The 23,880-nt window shown below is 40.1% G+C and overlaps 1 protein-coding gene across 1 annotated transcript in view; it reads right to left on the bottom strand.

The window, feature by feature from the left end:
• Positions 1-22,985, bottom strand: part of LOC139133158 (peroxidasin-like) — a 90,748-nt gene extending 67,763 nt beyond the window's left edge. The window contains 1 exon segment of the mRNA XM_070699587.1: positions 22,708-22,985. Coding sequence (XP_070555688.1) covers positions 22,708-22,865 — 158 coding nt within the window. The 5' untranslated portion in view covers positions 22,866-22,985.
• Positions 22,986-23,880: the final 895 nt, after the last annotated feature.

Genomic DNA, 23,880 nt, shown 5'->3' with positions numbered 1-23,880 from the left:
CTATCACTTTGACCACTCTTTTAATTGATCACTCTATTTTTTTCTCAAAATGTTATTTTATTTTATCCTTACCAAGTCAACCATAAATGGAAATCGGAACTTTCTCTATCTCTATTTATTTGACCAACCTATCATGACAAACTGTTATGAGCAATTTCTTTTAGATAACATACAGAGCACAATATATGACAGTTCAGAATATGTCAAAGTTGGGATTCAGGAAAGTTGCCTTTACATGTTTAATCCTCCAAGATGGTCAGCATTTCATTATGAACTGTCAAAAAAGTTGAACATTCTAATAATTCTACACTAAAATTATTTTGGCTTTGTTGATATCCTCATTAATTCAATTATTTAAAATCATATTAATTATTTTTTTTCTGGGTGAATTGATAGGGTTTATACAGTACAAGAATTACATACAATGTAAGTCAAATTCAGTCAAAACATCAATTACCGTCTAACATTGCATCATTCCTATAAATAGCACCTCAGCCTGGAACAGCACAATCATAATCTGTTCGTTCACACAGGCAGTACTTGACTTTGAATGAATGACCTACTACATTTCACCTACGTACCAAATTTGAAAGCATGACAAAAAGTACCACAAAATTTGCAAATTTTAGCTTGAGTTCACAGAGTCATCTTCAGGTCACTCCTAGGAACCTGCACACCCAATTAGAAAGTAATGGCATACACAGTTTCAAAGAAGATTTTTTTAACCAAAAATGGCAAAAATTGCCCAAAAATAAAAATATGCAAATTGTGCCATAATTTGGTGAATTCTATTTTGAGTTTTCACAAGGTTCCTGCACGCCAAATTTTAAAGCGATCCGACAATTGAAAAGATTTCTTACTAAAATGGCAAAAAAGAAAAAAAAATCATTAAAAATAGAAAGCATCAAATATTGACATCAAATCTATATGTTTAAATGAGTTGGGCCTAAGGTACCTAAAACCCAAATATGACAATGATCAGATGAGTAGTTCCTGAGTTATTGATTTTTGACCATTTTCGCTTTTTTTTGTACCTCATTAGCATATCTATGGGCCTAAAAAGTTCATTTTAACAACGGCACATCTACATCATATATGGCATCACTACACCAAAAATCAGCTCAATACGTGCAGTGGTTTTTGAGTTTTTGCGTTGGACGGACAGACATCCATACATACATACATACATACAGACAGACAGACATCTCACATACAGACTTTTTTCAACCATATAACCTCCCATTGCCATATATGTATGGCAAATGGGAGGTAAAAATGAAAATCTCGAAGTGAAAATACTTACAACATGCACGGTTACATGTACTTGGTTGTACACCTAAGCTTGGTTTGGATCTCAATAAATGTAGAATTTACGCAAAAATGGCTGCTAATGTGGACAAACGCTGGCAATTTAGCATGCCCAAGTGTGTGTAAGTGCACTACATGCACAAACCTTATGGGCCAGCCAATTCAAATCTAAAACAATAGGAATTCATCTTTGTTTCCAGACCAGTGAGTGGAGGGACTGTGATTACATGTAAAGTATGCAATATTTGTCTTTATAGAACAAGCTACATAAACCAGATTCTACTCGAGGTGACAACTCAATAGATAATCACCTAATAATTTTACATGTTGAAACTCACATTTTCAAGTTTGTCTGATAGTTCCCCAGTTATCAGCTCAAAATAAATTGTCAATGGATGGACAGACAGACAGACTGAAACACAAAGAGGGGAAGGACATTGGCTCCTACATGTACCTTTGGTACATGGAGCCAAAAATACTGTATTTATACTCTCCTACACCAGCAAATGAGCTGACTCACATGCATAGTTGGGTTTTAATACTGATAAGCAGTGTTCGCGGTGACTTTTTTCTCCTCGCGTACGGCATACGCATTAGTCTGCTAAAATTGCGTAATGGCTGGATTTGAGTGCGTAATTTCACTTCCGCACTCGATTGATGAAAAAACTGACTGCAAAATACAATGTGCCGTTGAATAAACCTACACTACATATTCGGATTGTACGATGTAACATTATTTTAATGAAAACAGTTTAACGAACAACTTGAACAATGTTGAAACGTAACAGCGAAGGTTAGACATGCGACCGTCAAAACACATCGGGCAACCCAAAAGTTAGAGTTATGGCAGCTTATCCAGACGGTTTCTGGACGTTTCGGCACCAAGTCGTTTCGGCCCAAGACGTTTCGGCCTTCGAATTTCAGGCCCCAAGTCCGACGTTTCGGCACCGCACCCAAGACGTTTCGGCACCGCTGAAGGCTACCTGTGGGAACTAGTGCTGGAGCGTAATGTTACAAATCAAAGTACTAAAAAGTACAGTGTCAACTAATATTCACGTACATGCTTTAATATTTGTGAGAACATGGGAAGAGACCGTAAGAAAAAACTTCATATCATTTTCAAATCTGTGACACAAGTTTATCGATATCAATAGCCGCCGACACGGCAAAAGTTTGAAAGCGGTGACGAAACAGCACGGCAAAATTCACACAAAATGCACATAAAGTACTGGTCAGAACGCAAAGGTCACGCTTACGAATATGACGGATCAGTCAATTACTGAATAGTTTGAAAAAATCGAAACACAGATGCCGAAACGTCTTGGGTTGCAGTGCCGAAGTGACTTAGGCCGGAAATTGAGAGGCCGAAACGACTTGGGCCGAAACGACTTGGTGCCTGAACGACCAGTTACCATCCAGACACTTCTGCAGTGTTCAAAATTTATCGGGATTCCGACGAGCTCTACCGATGAATCATTTTTTTCACGGACTCGTAGAGCAAAGTTGAAAGAAAACAGATTTGTCTGCTTCGACGCCATGCTGCATGTGTGCTTGATCAAAATTTGGGAACAGCGAGACGCGATGATCGTGCACGGTTGGCATTTATATAATTTGTCGCAACATTTCTGTCAATCACTCACTTTCAGAAACTATCGCTCGCCTGAAAATTAGCAACGTAATTCATAGGCACAGCTGACATGATAATGTGCCTAACGTGATAACGTGTGGACTACGATGCCGATTTTTCAGACAACGCCCAGAGAATCCGAAACTTTCCACACAATGAGTGATTGACAGAAATGTGTTGCAACAAATTTAGTCTGGTTGTCGCCTAAGCTCAGTCGTGGGGAGTGCTTTCGGTGTTATCCTTTGCGTATAGAAAACGCATAACGATGAAAAAATGCGTAGAGAGTCAATTTCAATGCGTATATACGCACGATTTTTGCGTAAACGCGAACTCTGTGATAAGTTAATATTCTTGGGGTTTATTCAATTTTATCCCCATATATCTTGCATTATTGGTCGACCTTCCACTGCAAATAATTCAGTTGCACCACAACTCTGAAGTGAAAAGGAGGGCACTTTGTGGCGATTCTGACACAAGTTATTGACTTGGGCTGACTATAGGTCCAGTCTGGGGCAGACAATACAGCATTGTCGTGAGCACAGAAAACAGACTAATGCGATTTAAACAATGCCCTGTCAGGGCCGGATTGTTTTCCTTGCAACATAGCTAGCACTGTGTGCAAACAACAGAGAGGTCTGACACCAGTAGGGTGTTAGAGTAATTGAAGGAAAACATCTCCCAGCCAAATGTTACCCACTGCGTATGCGTGTTGCAAATTGTGCATAGTTTTCTGCCAATTGCTTTGGCTAGAACTTGATACAACTGTATGGCCTTTACAACATAACAGAGCCCTACTACATATGGTGGGGTTTTTGATAATATGTTGGTGAAAAATCAAAGTGAATTCTTGGAGTCAAAATTGTTGGCAAGACAGTTCTATGCTAATGAAGATAAATCTGCACACATTGCTTTTGTTCAACAAAACAAAGACATCAAAATAACATAAATATACCCCACATGTACGTGTATACAGGTAAAATTATGGCATGTTTCAAGGAAAATACTACCGCAGACAAGAGAACATGGTAAGGGCTTACTGACTAGATAATGACTCGCAGAAGTAACTGCCTAAGGGCAAACTACAAAATGACCCCCAAGTTCTAATCTCATTGTACTGTTGTAACAGTTGGACGTGACAGCGGGGCATTTAAACTGATAACTTGTCAGTCTGAAAAAATTCTTTCTTTCTGTCATTATATGAGCTACCAATCTCCTGCAGGATGATTCAAAGACTGAGAAGCGGTTACCAATGAGGAGGCATTCAAGGGGCCACAGATAAAAATTAAAACACACGCATGTAGTAAACGCAATTTCTGTGGGAAGGGGGTTTGGCTGTATTTTGGTAGCGTATGAGTGATTTCATAGCAGCATAAAAACGATTGTAGGTCTGCTGATACAGAATGAGACTGAATTTTCGCACTTCCAAACATTCGTTCAGGGGAGGTGTTTGAGACGAAAGGCACTTTTAAAGTTACTTTTACTGTGCGCATGTTGTAATTACCCACGGGCCCTACCATTGCTTTTGTTTGTTGTGGTGTGACGGTGTGTGCACTGAAAATTTCTGATTTATTAATTTTTTTCTGAATAGATTTTCTTTGTCTTCATTGTTAAAGAAGTCTCAATTCTGGTAAAACACAAAGAGTCATTACTGTAATATGTATCCCATTCACACGGGAAAAGTTGCGTCGCTGCTACACCAACATAACTTTTACATCAGTGTTACAAAGACAATCAGAACGCTCGGCATCAGCCAAGCATTGGACCAATTTTGTCCCGTATGAGGAGGGGAGGGGGGGCGGGGGAGGGGTCCAGGCCAACAAAAATCAGATTCAGCCAAGATTTCCGTGAGTGGACTTGTAACGCCAGCCCTGGTCCCAGGTTATAGCAAAGTTTGATCATCAAGTTTACATTTTCAAGAAGTTTTCAATCAGGTCCTTAATAACAGTGACATTTTCCAACCAAGTTTCATTCCACAAACAACATCATGTCTTCCGGTTTGTTTTTACGACTGAGATACGCATCTATGTTAAGGTAATATGCACCTCGAAAGTGAAAGACTTAAACTTTTGCTCAAACTTTCCTCAGAGAAACTTTCAACCATTCTCTTACCAAAGCAAGAAAAAAAATCAGGGGTCACCGTGCAAATTTTGGTACTAGAGAGACAAATAACTTGCGATTTCTCGATATTTGACATCCAAAATGGCCGCCATCGCTGTGTTCACTCTATGGGAAAAAATAAAATTTTCGATTTTCGAAAAACTAAGACCATTAAAACTTTTCTTTTGCCGAGAGCTTCAAAATGAGCCCCCACAAGTGGTAGGTCAGAAGAAAATTGATAAAATTTGAAGGCCCGAATTTCTGTCCCCGAGGTGCGTTCTACCTTAACAACGTTGTTAGAAACACCATGCAGCACACTGATTATTTCTCCACCGCTGACATATCTGATTCTGGCCTGTACACCCAGCAAAGGTATGCTGAAGACTTGTCTCTGATGGTTCAGTAGTCAGTGGTGGTCATATGAACATAAAATACATACGAAAAACATAACTGGTACAAATCTATGCCTGCCATTTTGAACTTTTGAAAGGTCAAGAGGTCACAGAGAGCTAAAGTTGCATCAGCGCATTTTCCCGTTGCGATCATGTCTGAACAGAAACTGAATTGGATCCTTTGGCCAGTGCTAAGTCAGACCTATTCGGCTCTGGCCAAATTTTCCTGTGTGAAAGAGGTTATAGAACTACCCCTTTGATGGTCTGGACAGATTTTAAGAATTCCTAATTATTTTATCGCCATACCATACCCATTGTTCCGAACACTATTGTTTTTTGTCCAATTAGTACATCAATTGTTCGGATGACTTTGTCAAAACTGTGTGCCATGGTTTATTGTTATGTTCAAAAAGCAAATAAGGTTAAAAGCTTGCCTTACACAGACATTCCCACTGTTTATCTATTCAAGTTGTGTTAAATATTGAAATATGTTTGATATGCGTAGACTACTGCTCTGTGGTACATAACACAATGGAATATGTATTTCAAAACTGGCCTCATATTTCAGCATGTCCTACAAAGTTAGCCAACTTACCAGTAGTTTAATTAATTAAGAAAGTTGTATAAAGTACATGTACATGTTCATGTGCTAGGGTGCATACAGTTTACTTATTTTAAAAAGACACGGGCTGCAACTTTCAATTTGTAATTATGAAACAAGTCCTGTTCGTTTCCATATCTTTCTAGCCACGTGGCATGTCAAAATGCGCAGAACTATTAACCTTCCCAAGAAATTACATTGAGAACGAAACATGCGATGTTGTTGACGAAAGACGACCAAATTCTTGTCCATACTGAAATTCAAATGTCTCCAATAATATAGAGCATCACACACACAAGCTGTGCCAACAAGTTGAAAGCTAGACATTTTGACATGATTCGGGAAGGAGACAAAAGAAAGTGTAATTCACAAAGTCTGGAAGAAATATACTTGAAAATATATCAAAAGTTACTGCCCACGTAGCTCAAATGTAGAGAATGAAGAGTTGCGTACAAGAGATTATGAATGATTGGTAAAATTACAAATTTCTGGTACTGTAAGTGTATGTTTGTGCCAGTTGCCAGCTACGACAGTACCAGCTTTTCTGGTACTGCTGCATGTACACCAGTAATTAGTCAAAAGTGCTAGGTAAATGGAAATTTCCTGACTCCACTGGGACTAATCTGAGAGCTAAGCTCCGTTTTTGAGTTGTCTTTATTTCCCTAACTGAAAAAAGAGGGTTATCCTTAGGAATGACTAAGGCAATGGAAAACAATAACAATCCTGGTTGCTAGGGCTTTCGGGCAAAGGACAGCCAATGTGTACAATCATCCAAAACACACAGTCTATGTTAAAGACTTTAGATTTTTGTTTGGTTTCATTTGTGATAATGTTGTGGAATGTGTGTAATAAGATTTTACGGGATAAACACCAGAAAGAAAATCACACAAGACAAGCTCTATCCCTCTCTATCCGCATTTTCCCTTGCAAATGCGGGAAAAACTCATTCCAGAATAAACCTGAGAACTTCATCAGAGAAGTGAACTGTGAAATGGTTACAAAAGTCTTCCAGCAAATTAGCAGGATATAGAGATATTGCAGACGATTAGCTAAGACAGCCGAAGCATTAATCTTCCGCTGGGAATTAATTTTTTTTCATGATCAATGAAATCCACTAAATCCATGACACTATATTCTTTTAATACCTGGAAATTCAGTGAATAAGGTGAAAATGTCTCAGACATCAAATTAGTGAAATCGAATCCCTATGAAAACTACAGTACACATGTACTTCCAAACTGTACTCTACATGTTGTGGTGAAAGCATGATTCACTGGTCACCGTCAGGTGTGATGAGCAGAGTATAGCTGTGAGATTTTCATTTTTAGTGTTGTTGCATGTGAAAAGTCAACCATAGATGTGCAATAGTCATTGTTTCAATGTGCTTGCACTTAGCCATACTTCACTGTTGGCAAACATGACGCACAACATCTATGTACCACCCCCCTCTTCACACTCCCCCCCCCCCCCACATCTGATTGACAAGTGTGCAGTCAAACTGTGGAAGAAAGTGACCGTAGATTTGAAAATGAGAAAGAATTTGAACTATGACACTTGTGATGGCGTTGCAGCCATTGAGGTTGTCTAACATCGGAAATTTCTGAACTCATTTCAGGAAAGTTTTGCATTACGAATAAACAGAACTTTATCCAGTGTCCTGTCAATGTAGCATAGAGGATCACATAGCGAGTTTATCTGTGTTCGCGCTGCCCATTCGCCACGTTCGCAAATGCGAATGGAAATCAGCAGTGGCGAAGAAAAATCGATCCTAATTCGCCACATTGGCGAAAGTGATTTTTGTTGAAAAAATTCCGCAAATAAGCAAAAACGTGGGGTTTTTAAGTCTTTTGTTGATCTGCGCTTCTCTTTCGGCGATTCGCGAAAAAACTATATCTACTTCCGTATTGATCTCTCCGACGTACGCAATTGCAATCGAGCCAAGTCTCGCGAGAGATTTGACGTCAATTTGTATAGTGTAACAGCATGCACATAATGACTATCGCGAGAATTGAAAATGCAGGCAGACGCAATCGAGCCCTTGTCTCGCGATAAATTTGACGTCATTTTGTCTAGTGTACAGCAAGCAAAGCGAACACTCGCGAGAATTGAAACTCTTGCTACAGCAGATATACGCATTTTAATCGTGGTCACAACGTTCGGTGTTGAAATTTATTTGCATCGTGGTCTGGACGTTCCGTGTTGCGCATTTTAATCGAGGTCTTATTTTAATGGTGGTCGATTGTCATCGCGGTCCACATGGTCCCGTATTGATGTTCATAAAAATCGCCATCCCAGCGACGCATTCCGTGTTGTTGTCGATTTGCATCGCGGTCACGACGTTCCGTGTTGTTGTTCATTAGAGAGGTTACAATCTAATTACGTGTACTCTGAACGCACACAGTGGCGTACGCGTATCCATGATCAGTTGTGATTTTTTGGGTTGATTTTGCCGTATTATTTTTTCAGAAACATACGAAATTCGTCTAAGTTTAAGAAATAATTAATTTCTCTACGTGAGGACTATTCAAGCTCGTTGTATCCTCGCATTAAATTTACCGATTTTCTGTAGGCCTAATACAGTTATTTATGTGGTTTACGGAAATCTTTTTGACAGCTTCAGGTAGAAAGTTGAATTAGACAACAGTTCATTTATGTCAGGAAATCATAGCACGTACGTCTTGTTCAGGTGAACTCTACGGAATTTTCTGATATCAAAGACGTTTGCTAATTTACTAGTAGGCCTACTTAACGAGATTTCCTGTCTAAATTCCCGCAAATTACCAAGAAAATCTAAAAATTACTACACGTAATTAAGACTACATGTAGGAGTGTCGTTTGATGACGTTCCGAACGTCTGTGCCACATTTACGAGACGTCTTGTATGACGTGACAAAGACGCTACGTGTACTGATGGAAAGTAATTCCGTGTAACCAAACTTCTATTTTAATCGCAGTCCGAACGTTCAGTGTTGCTGTCATGCTGTTGATTTGCATCGCGGTCCCAACCTTCCGTGTTGCAGTTCATTTTAATCGTGGTCTCAATGTTGGGTGCTGCTGTCGATTTGCATCGGGGTCCAGAATCAAGCAATTTTCAGTGTTAAAATGAAGACAACTGGATACAAGGTTGATGTGTTGATAGTTTATTCTTGTGCATGCAACCGACATTGGAGATTATAGCATTATAGAAAGCTTTGTTTTCGTAAAAATGTGTGGCTAATAAAATTTGTCTGTGGCTAATAAAATTTGAAACTATTCGCCACAGTGGCTAACAGCTTTCCAAACCCAGCGCTAACACAGTTTATCTTTCCCTCGCAGGGTTCTCAAAAATTTTTGAAGTAGGCGGAAAATTCAGTAAAGTAGGCGGTTAGCTTCTGTGTGCAACCAGAATCCCTGGGCGGGCGGGGGAGACAGTTCTGAGCAATTTCATGCATTCTTATACAGTGTATAAAAGGCTATTCCAACATACACACAGGGGGAGGGTTTCCTGTGTGCAAGAAATTTTTAAAATTTGAAGGCATTTTGGAGTAATTTCATGCATTATTGTACTGTACGGAAAGACCATTTCAGCATGAGAGTGTTAAGGATTATTTTTAAATTTGAAGACATTTCTGAGCAATTTCATGCATTCTTATACAAGTGTATAAAAGGCTATTTCAACATACACAAAGGGGGAGAGGGTTTCAGGGACGGGGTCCATGTCCCTGTGTGTGGGCAAGAAATTTTTAAATTTTGAAGACATTTTGGAGTAATTTTATGCATTCTTGTACAGTATGTAAGACCATTTCAGCATACAGAATAATCATTATCATTGCCAATTACAACATGTTTTCAAGGGATAAAGTTTAAAAAGTCAGAAAAATTAAGTTGATATCACTCGGGCCTGTCAACTGCATTCAGTTGACATGGATAATAGCAAAATTTCACCAGACTGTTGTGTAGAATTATGTTTAGCTCATGACTTGAACAAACATTTTGAAATACATCATAGAATAGGGGTTTTCACAACCCAGAAAACGATCCGCTAGAATCCTGACCAGCCTGGCTGCACAAAGTGTTTTACTGATTTAAATAAACTTGATTGAAGATACAGTAAAATCAAAGAGTTTATTCAATTCAATGAATTATAGGAACACAATTTTCAGTGATTTTAATTCACTGTACTAATTTCACAATAAAACGAATCCGCGAGCTGATTATTGATTTTTTTGCTGATGTTGAATATAATTGAAAATGAAAGCTAAATTTCAGTCTTCATGTTTGATAAAACCTCAAACTAACGACACTGAACGCCAGCCTGTACAAAGCACCGGTAGTCAATTGTAACACAGTACACACAACGCGATATCGGTCGACCTGAAATTTGACACTGTGATCGACGTAGCGTTTCAAAAGTACGAAAAGTGAGACCAAGTAATTTTTTGTTTATTTAGATTTGATCTAAACCTCCAAACAGACAAAGTCAGAAAATCAAAGTTTTCGAGCGTCGACTTTCTCTTCCGCGATGCACACAACCACGGCCCCTCCACAAAACGCGATGTCGATCGACTTGAGCACAGGCGTACGGAATGTTTCCTAGATCGTCGTCGGATGGGAAGTGACGGACACTGCATGCACCCTGAGGCCGAAGGCCGAACCTCGGTACTGTATAACATACCAAGGTATGACGCGGAAAAATCGACCGGTGGTCCGAAACAAACGAAATAAAGCATCTACCTCAAAAAAATTACATCGACCGGTCGGAAATACCTTCAAACTTTCAAATCTTTACTCTGGTTACAGCATTTCTTTCAAATCTGCCAGTTATGGGCGATAATTAACTGTCCGGCGAGTACTCGCACTTGCATTGCCACTTCGCCATTTTGAATAGCTTTTTTACTCCCGAAAGCCTTTGCAAGTGGACGAGTGACCCCGTGACCCCACACCCGCTAAATTCAACCGTTAACCGTTTGGTAAATTTTATACTGTCAGTGAATAAAACTTCAGCTATCTGGCAACAAGGCAATCAACGTAAACGATGGGAAAGTTTATGCTTGTGAATCCCGCCATCTGACATTTGTAAACAAACTCTTCACAGGGTCACTCGTCCACTTGCAAAGGCTTTCGGGAGTAAAAAAGCTATTCAAAATGGCGAAGTGGCAATGCAAGTGCGAGTACTCGCCGGACAGTTAATTATCGCCCATAACTGGCAGATTTGAAAGAAATGCTGTAACCAGAGTAAAGATTTGAAAGTTTGAAGGTATTTCCGACCGGTCGATGTAATTTTTTTGAGGTAGATGCTTTATTTCGTTTGTTTCGGGCCACCGGTCGATTTTTCCGCGTCATACCTTGGTATTGTTATACAGTACCGAGGTTCGGCCTTCGGCCTCACGGTGCATGCAGTGTCCGTCACTTCCCATCCGACGACGATCTAGGAAACATTCCGTACGCCTGTGGACTTGAGTTGACATCGTGATCGACCATGGATAGATTGACGTGGCGTTTCGAAAGTATGAAAAATGAGACTCAGTAACTTGTGGTCGCTTTAGATTTGATCAAAAACCTACCAAACCCACCACACTAGGCCCTACTCTTACGCAGAAAACCAAAGCTCTCGAGCGTCGACTTTCTCTTCCGGGTTTGAGCGAAACAAAAGTCGGCTTCATTCGGAAATGGTCGGCTATTCGCGGGCATAAACGTAATTGTATGTTAGTCCAATTTTCGGCTATACCCGATGTGAACGTCGGAATAATTCGGGCTGTGATCGGGCGAGCGAGGTTGACCTCGAGAGCGATTCCTAGTCACGGTGTACAGTACAACACGTTCGCTGATTGCGGTACTACAGTGATAGCAACAAGTTCACCGCGTAAATTGCTAGACTACATATAGCCACATCGGCACTTCTGAAATATTATCTGCGGCTTGCAAGACCACCAAAAAATCTAATTATTGTTATCAAAACCAGAATTTCCGGGCCAGAGAGCGAAACAGTGTTGAAAAGTAGCCGGCCAAAATACGAAAGTAGCCGGTCAATTTGGCGGCATCCGGCTAAAAATGAACACGCTGCCTCGTACGCCGGAAATAACTTTTCCCAGTTTAAAGTACCATAAGAGGATTTTTATTCTTTCACAGGGTACAGTATGCTATTTCAAGTTAAACCCTTCAGCTGTCATGGGTTTGGCCAAACCCATTGGGAAGTTTGAGGGTGAACAGGCCAAACCCTTCCACCACCAGATAGTGGTACAGTCCTATCACTTTTCTATGGCAAAGCAGGACCTCCCTACCAGGAAATGGGGATGAACATTTGTCAAATGACAGCATCACTTTTGAGAAATTCAACCTTTCCTTCTTGTTTAGTACCATTGAAACACCATATACAAAAGATATTCATGTTTCACATTTAGCAGATTATACCAGTTTATGTACAGTGTATTCCTCCTTTATTCAGCAGCCTCTCTATCATTCACCCATTAGTTTTTGTTAACATAAAATATTTTGATGATATTCATCCTGTGTTCTCCTTTGAAAATTTTTTACAGCCACAGCCCAATTACAATACATGTAGCTTGAAATTTATCTTTTTACAATATCATCCAATTATTATTATTATTAAGCCATTTTGTTTTTGAAAATGTCACTATTTCAGTCCTTGGTGATAGATTTGGTCGATAAAACCCTACACATATATTTATTATTTAGTTCTTAAAATCTTCAGTTGTGCATTTGTTGCTAATGTTTGAAAAATATTCTGTGTTCACACTTTGGTAAGCAGTTTCAGAGAAGTTGTATTTGATTTCAAACCATCTCATTAATGGAAAAATGTGAAAAGATATACACTCTTTGAGCGCGAAAGTCAACTTTTGTTGCCTATATACAAATTACAATACACTCCACTTAATTTTTTCTGATTTTTGCTAAAATTTTGATCAAAAGCTGTAGCCAATGAAATGTGATATTTAGTTGGTCCAAAATTATGAAAAATATACAGAAAAATTAAGAAAAATTGGTAAAATGTTGCACATAAATTTTGCTTGGAAAGATTAGAGCACTCAAAGGGTTATAACTAACCCGCCACTTTAAAAAGGCCATCGTTAATCTGTAGTTTATGCACAGAAGAATGAGCAGGTGCCTTATTCCACAAACCTAGTCTCCTTTTCTGGAAAGAAATTCTTTTCCAGTCCCATGGCAGGAAAAGCACCTTATGCCATGAAAAACGGTATTGACAACACTATACATTGAGCAATACCTATAAATAGCATTCAGAGCCAAATAATAGTCCAGTTGATGTTTCAAACCGTAACATATTTTGCAAGATTAAAAGAGACAGACGACTTTCAGCCTGTCCACTGTATTTGTCCCAGTGATCAATTGACCCACTAAACACATGCAAAGACTCCGATTTTCTCTGCCTGACTAAAAAAAGCAACGGATTCATACTAGACAGAGGACGTCTGACAATCCTTTATCTGTGATTCTGGTAAGCTAGGGGGAGATTCACATTGCCTTTCACGCCATCAATGTAGTATTTGTCGATACTGTTATCTTCTAAAGAGATTCCGCAAGTAAGTCTCCACACACACGAGTAGCAAGTGTGCACACAAGGGGTTTGAACTTGCACCGGAATCAAACGGCAGAAAGAGGAGGGGGAGGTAAGGAATGCAAGGGGGTAGAAAAGAGGGATTTGCCTGCTGGGGGAGATCAACTGTGCCTTTCAAGCATTCATGTTGATACTGTTATTTCCATGAACGATTCCATTGGGTAATTCTCTGTACTGGAATGACGGCGTGTGCACACATGGGATTTGAACTTGCAATTGAATCAAACATCAGAACAAGGGAGTGAAAGAATACGGAAGGGTGAAAGGACGGATTTAGCACCATTCTTGTGACGACTTGAAAAAACATCCCCCTGACCATGCATCACCACTTTCGTGCACAAAACACAAGTTTGTTCACAGGGAACTTAGTAATCTTGTTGTTGTTGTTGTTGTTGTTGTTGTTGTTGTTGATGATGGTGGTGATGATGATGTTGACGATAATAAAAAATATTAAAAAACAATGTCTCATTCCTTGCTGTTGTTTGTCGATGTTGTAGATAATTGTAAAAGAAAACTGTAATCGTGATCAAAAAACGACGTAGGTCGCCCAACGTCACTCCCGTCCTATTATACAACCAAGGGTGGAATCGAGATGCCCCTGATCAAGGCTCATCAGCCACCTTCAAGGCCCAGAAAAAACACCCCATTCACGAGCGATCGATTGAAATGTGCTATCATAGGCACTGAAATTTATCTCACTGACCTAATTTGGGCTTCACTTGAACTACCGACCTGCAAACGAGTGGAAAAACGGCGATTTCCAAGTCGTACCCGGTCAAAATCGATCACATTTGAACTTCCCGGTCGATGGTGACGGCGCTTTCGTCACTAGGCATTTAAATTGACCAATTGGGGGCCCTGTAAAGGCTGCTTCGGCCAGCCGATTGTTTATGTTTCAATACTCCCTGCTCGTACGCGTACGTGTAACGTTCAAAAGTACGCGAAAAAACGTAGAAAAACCTTCATAGTCATGCACATAAACGGAGACTTTCCAACTCTTTGTCAGGAAATCTGCCATTTTACGTCAGGATATACTGTCGATAGTTAGAGCGTACACTTCCGTGTATTTGACTTTCCCCCGTTACAAGGATACAAGCGTAATCAACATCCGGGCTCGTACTTGAGCGAGTGTACATTGTCGTTGTGAATGAGTATTCCAGGTGATAGTTTACAGTAAATGACGGGTTGATTTGTCATTGGTATCCATATATAAGTATTATTCTACAAGAATAGAAATTGAATGAAGTTGAGACCGCGAAGTTTAAACTGTAGTGAAATTTTGCGTTGGGACAAGCCTCCTCATGTATTGGTAATGAGAGCTGGCCGAAGCAGCCTTTACAGGGCCCCCAATTGGTCAATTTAAATGCCCAGTGACGAAAGCGCCGTCACCATCGACCGGGAAGTTCAAATGTGATCGATTTTGACCGGGTACGACTTGGAAATCGCCGTTTTTCCACTCGTTTGCAGGTCGGTAGTTCAAGTGAAGCCCAAATTAGGTCAGTGAGATAAATTTCAGTGCCTATGATAGCACATTTCAATCGATCGCTCGTGAATGGGGTGTTTTTCTGGGCCTTGAAGGTGGCTGATGAGCCTTGATCAGGGGCATCTCGATTCCACCCTTGGTTGTATATTAGGACGGGAGTGACGTTAGGCGACCTACGTCGTCTTTTGATCACGATTACAGTTTTTTTTACAATTATCTACAACATCGACAAACAACAGCAAGGAATGAGACATTGTTTTTAATACTTTTTTATTATCGTCATCATCATCATCACCACCACCATCAACAACAACACAATAACAACAACAATTAACAACAACAACAACACAACAAGATTACTAAGTTCCCTGTGGTTTGTTTTCCTTTCATGAGCAATGAATAGACCATACATGTCAAAATAATTTTCCTGTCAAAGTTTTCAAAAATACTGTAACAACCAAATAACTACAGTTTTACCAAAAACAGGGAGCATGATCAGAAATGTAATTGCTTTATGACACAAAACAAAACGGAAATATTATTAAATGTTACAGCAATTACTACCAGGTAGTAATAAAACACTACGCAGGATTGGCACCCTGTCTGTACAGTAATAGTCATTTGCGGTTGAACTATGTTGTGAGTGGTTTGGTTTGAACCACATACATGTACAGGTAGTGATGTCATTTGACCCTGAGAAAAGGGAAATATTACGGACAGATATTTGCAATCCTGGTCAGTGCAGCTGACCCTTAGTATTGGTACTTGAAATCAAGTCAGGGGAGATTTATACAACTGCATGAATAGTTTATTTGCTGCACAAATAAAACTGTTGTATTCCACATGAGAGGTACATGTAAGGGCCTCTGTACCTGCAATCACAAACAAGTAGTAGGATGAGATCTCGCTTCTACTGTCTGTGCTGTAATCAGAGTGCCAAGGATTGACCTTCAATAACCCCGTCGGTTGTGTGACATATTACATGTACATCATCGTTTTGCTACCAGCTTGGAAGTAATATTCAGTTTGTTGCTTGGCACTCAGTTGATCAGTGCATCCAATGTAATCCACTGAACTACTTGTATCAATTGACAATTGGTGCTAAAGGCATGTTTTGGATTCAGATCTGATAAAAATTATACTTTACCAGACTGACATTGAACATTATGCATAATGGTGCACAGTTGCAACTTAATGGTGTCCTTCTAAACCCCTGGTCCTTTCCATGAGATGCTGAGTGGGTGTGTGAAGAGTTAAGTCAATCTTTTGTTCTCTCTGATTGAATTTTTTATCAGTGCTAAGTAAATTTCCTGTTTAAACTTCAATAGGTATAAAATCTGATGATACAGAGAGGGCCTTCATTTGACACCAGATTCATGTGTACACTTACAGCTGCACTCCAAAATCTCTGGTTCTCTGAGCAGTTCTTGTTGACAATATTGACAATTGTCATGGCTCCAGGCTATAGTTTTCCTCTGTTTTATCAAAGACTTTGTCAACTTGCTTTATTGGACAAATAAATAACACGCTCTGTTAAAGAGGCATACTCCTGACGAGACTACACATTTCAGGATATTGTTGGACAGATTTACAATTTGATGGAAAACAAATGTTTATCCAGTGTGAATTAGATAGGTAAATTCTCCACACACAGAAGGTGTGCCATATCAAGAAATATGCCCCTATATTTAAGGTAGTATGCGCCTCGAAAGTAAAAAACTTTAACTTTCACTCAAATTTTCCTCAAGGAATCTTACAACCATTCGCTTTCAAATCAAGAATAACAACCTGAAATCAGGGTCAACTTGCAAGTTTTTGAACTACAGAAACAAATTACGGTACATAAGATTTACAAAAATTTGAAATTCAAAATGGCCGCCATCCCTGTATTAACTCTATGGAAAAAAATAAAATTTTTTATTTTCAAAAAACTAAGATGGTGAAAGTGTTTCTTACGCGAAGGGCTTCGAAATGAACCCCCACATGTGTTAGATCAGAAAAGAATTTAACAAGTTTGAGAGTCCGAATAGCTGTCCCCGAGGCGTGTTCTACCTTAAGTCACTATCAGATATAAAATATAAAATTACTAATTTCAACTTTCCAGTTGTAAAATTTTCAAATAGATCCATTTTCTAGTATTTGTTCAGTATACTTAACAACGTTGGTGAATACATGTTCACACAACTAGGTCACACACTTTGCATACAGGTGTCTGGAGCTACATGTACATAATACATGCTGGATGTAATCGCCAACAATAAATATGTATACATGTCCATTTCACCAATCTAATCAACACACTGGAATTCTTTCTGATCCGGCTATCACTTAATCCGGTTAACAGAACTTGTGCTTATAATTCCCTCCAGTATTACGCTGTCAAATCAGCGTAAACAACATGTTGTTTGTATTATTGGCAAATCTCTGCATATCTTTTGGTCTAGCTCCAAAGAATGTACACCTTATATCACACATCTGCGATGCACCTATCAACTTTTTCCGGGGAATGCTGGGCAGGGGAAATGGATCCCAAATGATACTGGGACTGGGAATGACGTCTGCCCAGCAGGGGATTATTTGACAATGCCATGGTAATTCTAATTTTGAATGATATCAAGTCCTAAATTACCTACAGCCTCTATCATCCCTAACCCTTGGGTATTTGACATATTTTTGTAACCTGTGGGTGGGGAATTTGACACGGCTGGGGAAATTAAATGTCTAAGTCCCCTGTTAGGTCTGCACTCCTCCCCAACCCACCCCCGGCCCCCAAACTAGGAGCATTCAAATTGAGACACATTTAAATTACCATTCACTGAACATTTATGTTTGTATGACATGACCGCCATTACAAATGTATTTTTAAAAACACTTCAAGCAATCGTTCTGAAACCATACCAGATGTGAACTGATTACACTCCCGGTGAAAAGTTTTCACATTCATGAGACAGATGTTGCTTTTAGTGGATAGCTCTTTGAGAAATGGTGGTTGAAAAGTTGGTCTATGTAGCTTTAAAATTCCCATGTAATTCTGTCCTCTCTATTTGGATTTCTTTTGCAAGTTTTAATATAAGTGTAGCCATACACAACCTGTCATAGTAAATATTTTGACATCTTGTGTGATCGTTATGACCTAGTCTACAATGGCGTCAGTTCCTTTTAGGGGCCTTAGATAATTGAAGCATGCGCATGGTAAGTCCAACTAACTGGGTTTGGCCCCCTCCTTCCTAAACAAAGTTTGGAAGTGCGAAAATCCAACCCAGCCTCATTCCGTATCAGCATAGCTCTATAATCGGTGATTACGTCGCTAATGGCTCCCACCACCCCGCGCATAACGTTTCCACCACCCCTGGCATACCCCCTCTAAAATCAATCTTTGTCCAGTGCCAACTCCAAAATGACGCAACCAATGGAATGAAATGAATTGAAATACTGTATCTAAAATGATTGTTACGTTATTTTATATGTGCACTGGACCACATGTACGCCAAAAGAATGGTGTAGTGCCGGTGACGCACTGGCCTGGTACACGCCAAACAATATAGCGCTATATTTTGCGATACTTAAAAACATGTAGCAAAATGTCACAATATAAAAACATGTAGTGCGATTTTTGCAAATTTATGGTAATCGTCAAACCCCTTAACCACCCTAAACATAGAAGTTGCATTTGCTGTGTGCGTGTTGTAATTATTCGCGGCCCTTTAAATTTTAGTATTTTGGTTGAGCCGATGTTCACAGCATTACAGTTTCAGTTATAGTCTGACTAAATAATTCAAGCCAAGCAGTTGATTGCAATTTAAAAATGGAGGGCCCCGCATAAATTTAGCCCATTGTGACCTTTGACCTGTCAAAGTTCAAAATCACAGGTTTAAATGATGGCGTGATGTTTGTAACATCCATGTGTGTCTCATGGTTTTTAAACACAAGTAGGGCTAATATGACCACAAATTGCCATTTTGCCAATCAGAGACAACTTCAACATCTCCTGAACGGTAGGTACCGGACAGTATCAGGTATGTCAGTGGTGCAGAAATAACAAGTGCAGTACGAGGCCTTGCCCAAATCAACCGTGAGGGCACATCAACGGGGACCAGGTCATTTCGTCCGTTCACACATGCAAATTTAGTCAGATTCAGATATGCACCAAAGATAAACCACTCTTGAAACCAGGACCACACTAGTCTGTCATCACACGTTCACATCCGTCATTTTGCACCGGCCTAAAAATTAGACCTGTGCAGTGCCAGCCCTGATTTGGTAACTAGTGTGAACACTTATACATTTACATGTACTTAGACTGTTGTGGGATCAATGTACAGTACCCTACAGTACTGTAGATGACTGATTGCATTGCCCTTGGAACACATTCTGCTATATTGCAAGGTGAAAACATGCAAGGCCAAAAGATGATTGAGCAACAGATGATTGAGCACAGCTTTCCTCAGAGCTGGTGAACTCCATACGACATAAGCAAACAAGGAGCTATTAGAAGTGTCTGCAGTAGGCATACAACAAAGAAACAAAAGCATATACACTTATTACCATGGAGATGCTGGTATTTAGAACTCATAATAATGGACAAAAGTTTGCTTTTGGTCTTTGGGCAATGTTACCAGCCTTCCTACAAACACCTGCAAACATGTCTACCAATTACATGGGTACCACACACTACAAAGGCGACGCTTTCAAGTCCTGTTATATTCACACACAATCTGATTACGGGTGATTATCCCTGTATTTTGCTTTCCAGTCAAAAGAGAGATTACCTCTTTGCAGGGAAAGTGAATGGAAAACAAATTCCCCTCTTGAAAATTATTGGCACTTGTCAACTGCAGGAAATTTGTAACTGTTTGGTGGGCTGTGCAGAGAATTCTAAGCAGACAATGTCAAGGAAAACTCCATGTGGAGTTTCAATGGTGTGTTTGCCCATACCGGCATAAATCCCGGAATGAAAGTGCAGATTACTGAGAGTAAACAAGATTTTCCACTGTGTTTACCTATCTTATCCTGCAATTGTTGGGGAACTGACAGTCAATTCATGCTGTATATCCCATGATTGAATTATAGCAGCTTTCCCATCTCCCTTTTGCAAAGATTCTATCTCCTGCGGATTAAATAAAAGCCCCTACCCAGTCAAAACAGCCTCTTATGAGAAAAGAGCATAGCTAAATTAGTGCTACTCATCAAAGGTTATATGTCAGTCATGCAAAGACTGAACTCGCAGTTCTGAGCGTTTGAAGCCACGCAATTCCAGATTAATTTTTCATTTATTTCAAAAGTTTGGGGAGCATTGGTGGATGGTACCTCAAAAGCCAGAAAGAGGCACAAATTGTACCTTACACTATAATGTATGGGTGGACAGTTTGACCCATTTTTAACCCTGCATGAAATTTTTTGGGGAATCAGCTTAAAAGTTTTATAAAAGGAATGGAAATTTACATTTTGAGGCTGTTTCATCCACGGTTATATATATATATATATATATATATATATATATATATATATATATATATATATATATATATATATATATATATATATATATATATATATATATATATACAATAAATATGAGAACACATCAAGTATGTTTGGTACCTATTACTAGAGTTTCACACATACACATAAAATGTACTTATATATATGTATTACATACTTGTATAAAGTCGACAGGGTACTATGTGTGTGTGTTGTTGTTTTAATGGAAGACATCGCGGACAGGAAATATTTTGCATAAAAATCTCAAGTGAAAAGGAATGTGTTTGCCTGGGAATACCTAGGATGCTTCAGCTGGATTTGGACCATTGTCTGCTCTGAGTGGAACGAAAACTTTGATTAGCAACTTCTATGGCCTTTTAACTCATCCAAAGTTTTTACCCCGTGGGTCACTCAATTTGCACAATAATTAGAACTGCTTCCTGGATTTGGAGAGTTGTTGAAACAGCCATCTCAAAATAACTTGTTTGTGGCCGTGCCCTGTCAGTCAGGGGTGCCAGGAGGTAAATGGCTTCTATAAAATGTCACAGGCTTGTGGTTTCGGGTGCCAACTGGAAAATTTCCAATGTTTATTCTATAAACATACACAAATAATTTGGGCAGATTTGGTTGTTGTCACTTGATTGGTTTCAGTTGCGGGGTTGACAGGGGGCCAAAAGTTTGCACCTGCCAGTCAAACTCTGACCTTGAAAATGGCTTTCTCAATGTGATTTTTTGTCTGAAGGTTGTTCTGGACACTTTTAACAGCCATTGGCCTACAAAGGGTGTGGACTTCAAATGTGTTAAAGCAATCTGAAGGGTCGCAGCAAAAGTTCATGAACCTTGCTGCCACCTGATGTGTCGGTCAGATGAAGAGCATGCGACACAAACCTTAGAGAGAAGTTCTCCAAATACCCATGTGCGAAAAGTGCATACCCTAACAGCAAGCCATGAAGTCAACATTGTTATTTATCGTGAGTGAATGTACAGGCCCTGGAGAGAGAGTGTACATTGAGCATAGTCAGTTTGAATAGCGTGAATAAAGAAGGTGGGTACGGAGGCAGACAGCAAATAAAACCTGGAGACAACATGCCCTACTTGTGTAATGTTGAGAATAACTGTTTTCCTTTGAAAGATTAGCATACAGAACGAGTCAGGCCGATACATTGGTCATTTAATAGATAAACAGGAGGAACGTCCGAGTTGTCTCCAGGCGCTGCGCTTCGACATAAACAGAGCTGCGCGTATATACAGAGCTCCCAGGCACAATGTCGAGCTAGGTTTTGCTAAATATTTACCAGTAAGATTGGAATCAAAATACGGTGACATTCTGGGCGCAACTCGACCAGACAGGTTTTGAGAGATTTATTATGGTAAACACAAATGAATCTTGACTTGGTAAACGCTCAAGTGTTCTGCGACGGTTTTGTCAACATTGATACGAGATATGCCCATTGCTTTCTATGGATGCGCTCAAAGCCTCGCAGCTGTTCGCCCGGACAAAGTTTCATCGACCGGAAGACTGAAGTCCAACCAAATAACTTGGCAAGCGCGCAAAGTTGGCGACCACGCATCTTGACTTAGAGATTACGGGTGTGAGTTATCTGTGACACAATGTGCACTCTCTGACAAAACTTCCTTCAGTCAGTCACAAATCGGGCGAGGCCGCCAGCATGTGTAAAGCTCGGGCCGGCGACCTTGGCGAAAAGTATAAGCAAGGCAAGCCGCCTGACGTGACATGACCTTCTGTTTTGTTCCACTGTACAGGAGTTTCAAGGATCGTACAGACCTTTCATAGAATCACTGGTCCATAGATCACGACTTTGTTTAAGCACACATACCAATCGCCATATCGTCAGGAAAGCTTGCCCGCGGAAATTTATCGCAAAAAAATTCGGGTAAATGGGCCGTAGAGCGAGGTGAACACACTTCAAATCACACGTCGCGGGGCAAGCCGCGTTGTTTATAAATGGACCGGCTTCCGGTCAAGAAATCATCACACTTTTATTTGGAACTCTTCCAAAACAAGTACGATGTTTTCGAAACATTTGTTACGCACAACAAAGGGAATACCTGTACGCCGGGGCATCTGAGAACGGGTAGGGACTTTTCTATGGTCACGTAAAAATTTATACGGTTTAAACTTACAGGATAGTGGTCTCCGGTGGAACTCGCGGGATTTCCGTCAGCATCAGATGCATACACCGAACTGTGGTTCGAAAACAAAGACAGCGACTCGGGCATGACAGACAGACGGTCGGCAAAATGAACAGGTAGACTAGGAGAAGAAGTCCTCTCGGCCCCATTGCGGCTAGTTTTCCATGGAAAGCGGCTAAGTTTTGTTATTAAAGTACGACACTTCTTCGAGACAAAGTGCCCGGCCACTCCGCTCCGGTCAAGTTGCCAAACTTTTCAATTCACCCAGACGTTTGGGACGCACTACTCTTGCAGAGGGGGGATCAGGGGACTTACATGTTTCAGGTCAATGGCATGGCGGACAACGCGTTACAATAGTTTCACTGGTCTCTTACTTCTAAAGCAAACCTTGTACGCGTTTAACATTCACAGAATTAGTCACTACCTCTAATTTGAAACGAAAAACCTGAGTATTTGCGTGCTCCCTGGGAGACCTTCTTGTCCCCAGGGACGGCCCATGTCGACACGCAATCGTGACGGAATGTGGAAGCATTCACGTACGTTTATGCCTTGCAAAAAGTCTTATCAAATTACTTTGTAAAATGAATGCATCGTTCACATTGTCTGTTTATTGAGTCGCAAGTCTGGCTTTCTTCCTTTGTGGGTAGAATTTTTTTTAATTTTTAAGCCACATTTTCTAAAAAAGGAGGTGCGTTCACCAACACAGCTGTATTTGTACGCATGGCAGATGAGGCCTTCTTCCCCCTCCCCTTAAAATCAGTAGGTCCAGTCGCTGTGACGACACGATTATCATTATGATCATCATCTTTGGCTACTTCAGTGCGTCAGGTATTGTTGTTGGAGTGACACGGAAAAGTGAATCAGCTGAAAGGAAGGAAATGACAGCGACGCCTCTTTTCCTGGCAACACTTGCAAATATCACACCCCGGGAAATAGCCGTGATACCGTGTGATAAAATTGGCGACAAACACACAATAAAAACCTGGTCGATGAGAATTTGAATTTGAATAAAGTTCCGGTCCGCATGGTAAAAATACCCTCCACCTCTAGGCCTACAATTAATCAAATCAACACGACAAACCAGGTTAAGGGGAGGGGGTTCCTTATTCCCCAACCAGCATTTATGCCCCAGACACCGGGAGCAGCAATTTCAGACAATACTCC

This window comes from Ptychodera flava, chromosome 5 (assembly GCF_041260155.1).
Source record: "Ptychodera flava strain L36383 chromosome 5, AS_Pfla_20210202, whole genome shotgun sequence".
NCBI classification, from domain to species: Eukaryota; Metazoa; Hemichordata; class Enteropneusta; family Ptychoderidae; genus Ptychodera; species Ptychodera flava.
The sequence above is the reverse complement of the archived record's forward strand: the minus strand, read 5'-3'. Positions and strand labels throughout refer to the sequence as shown.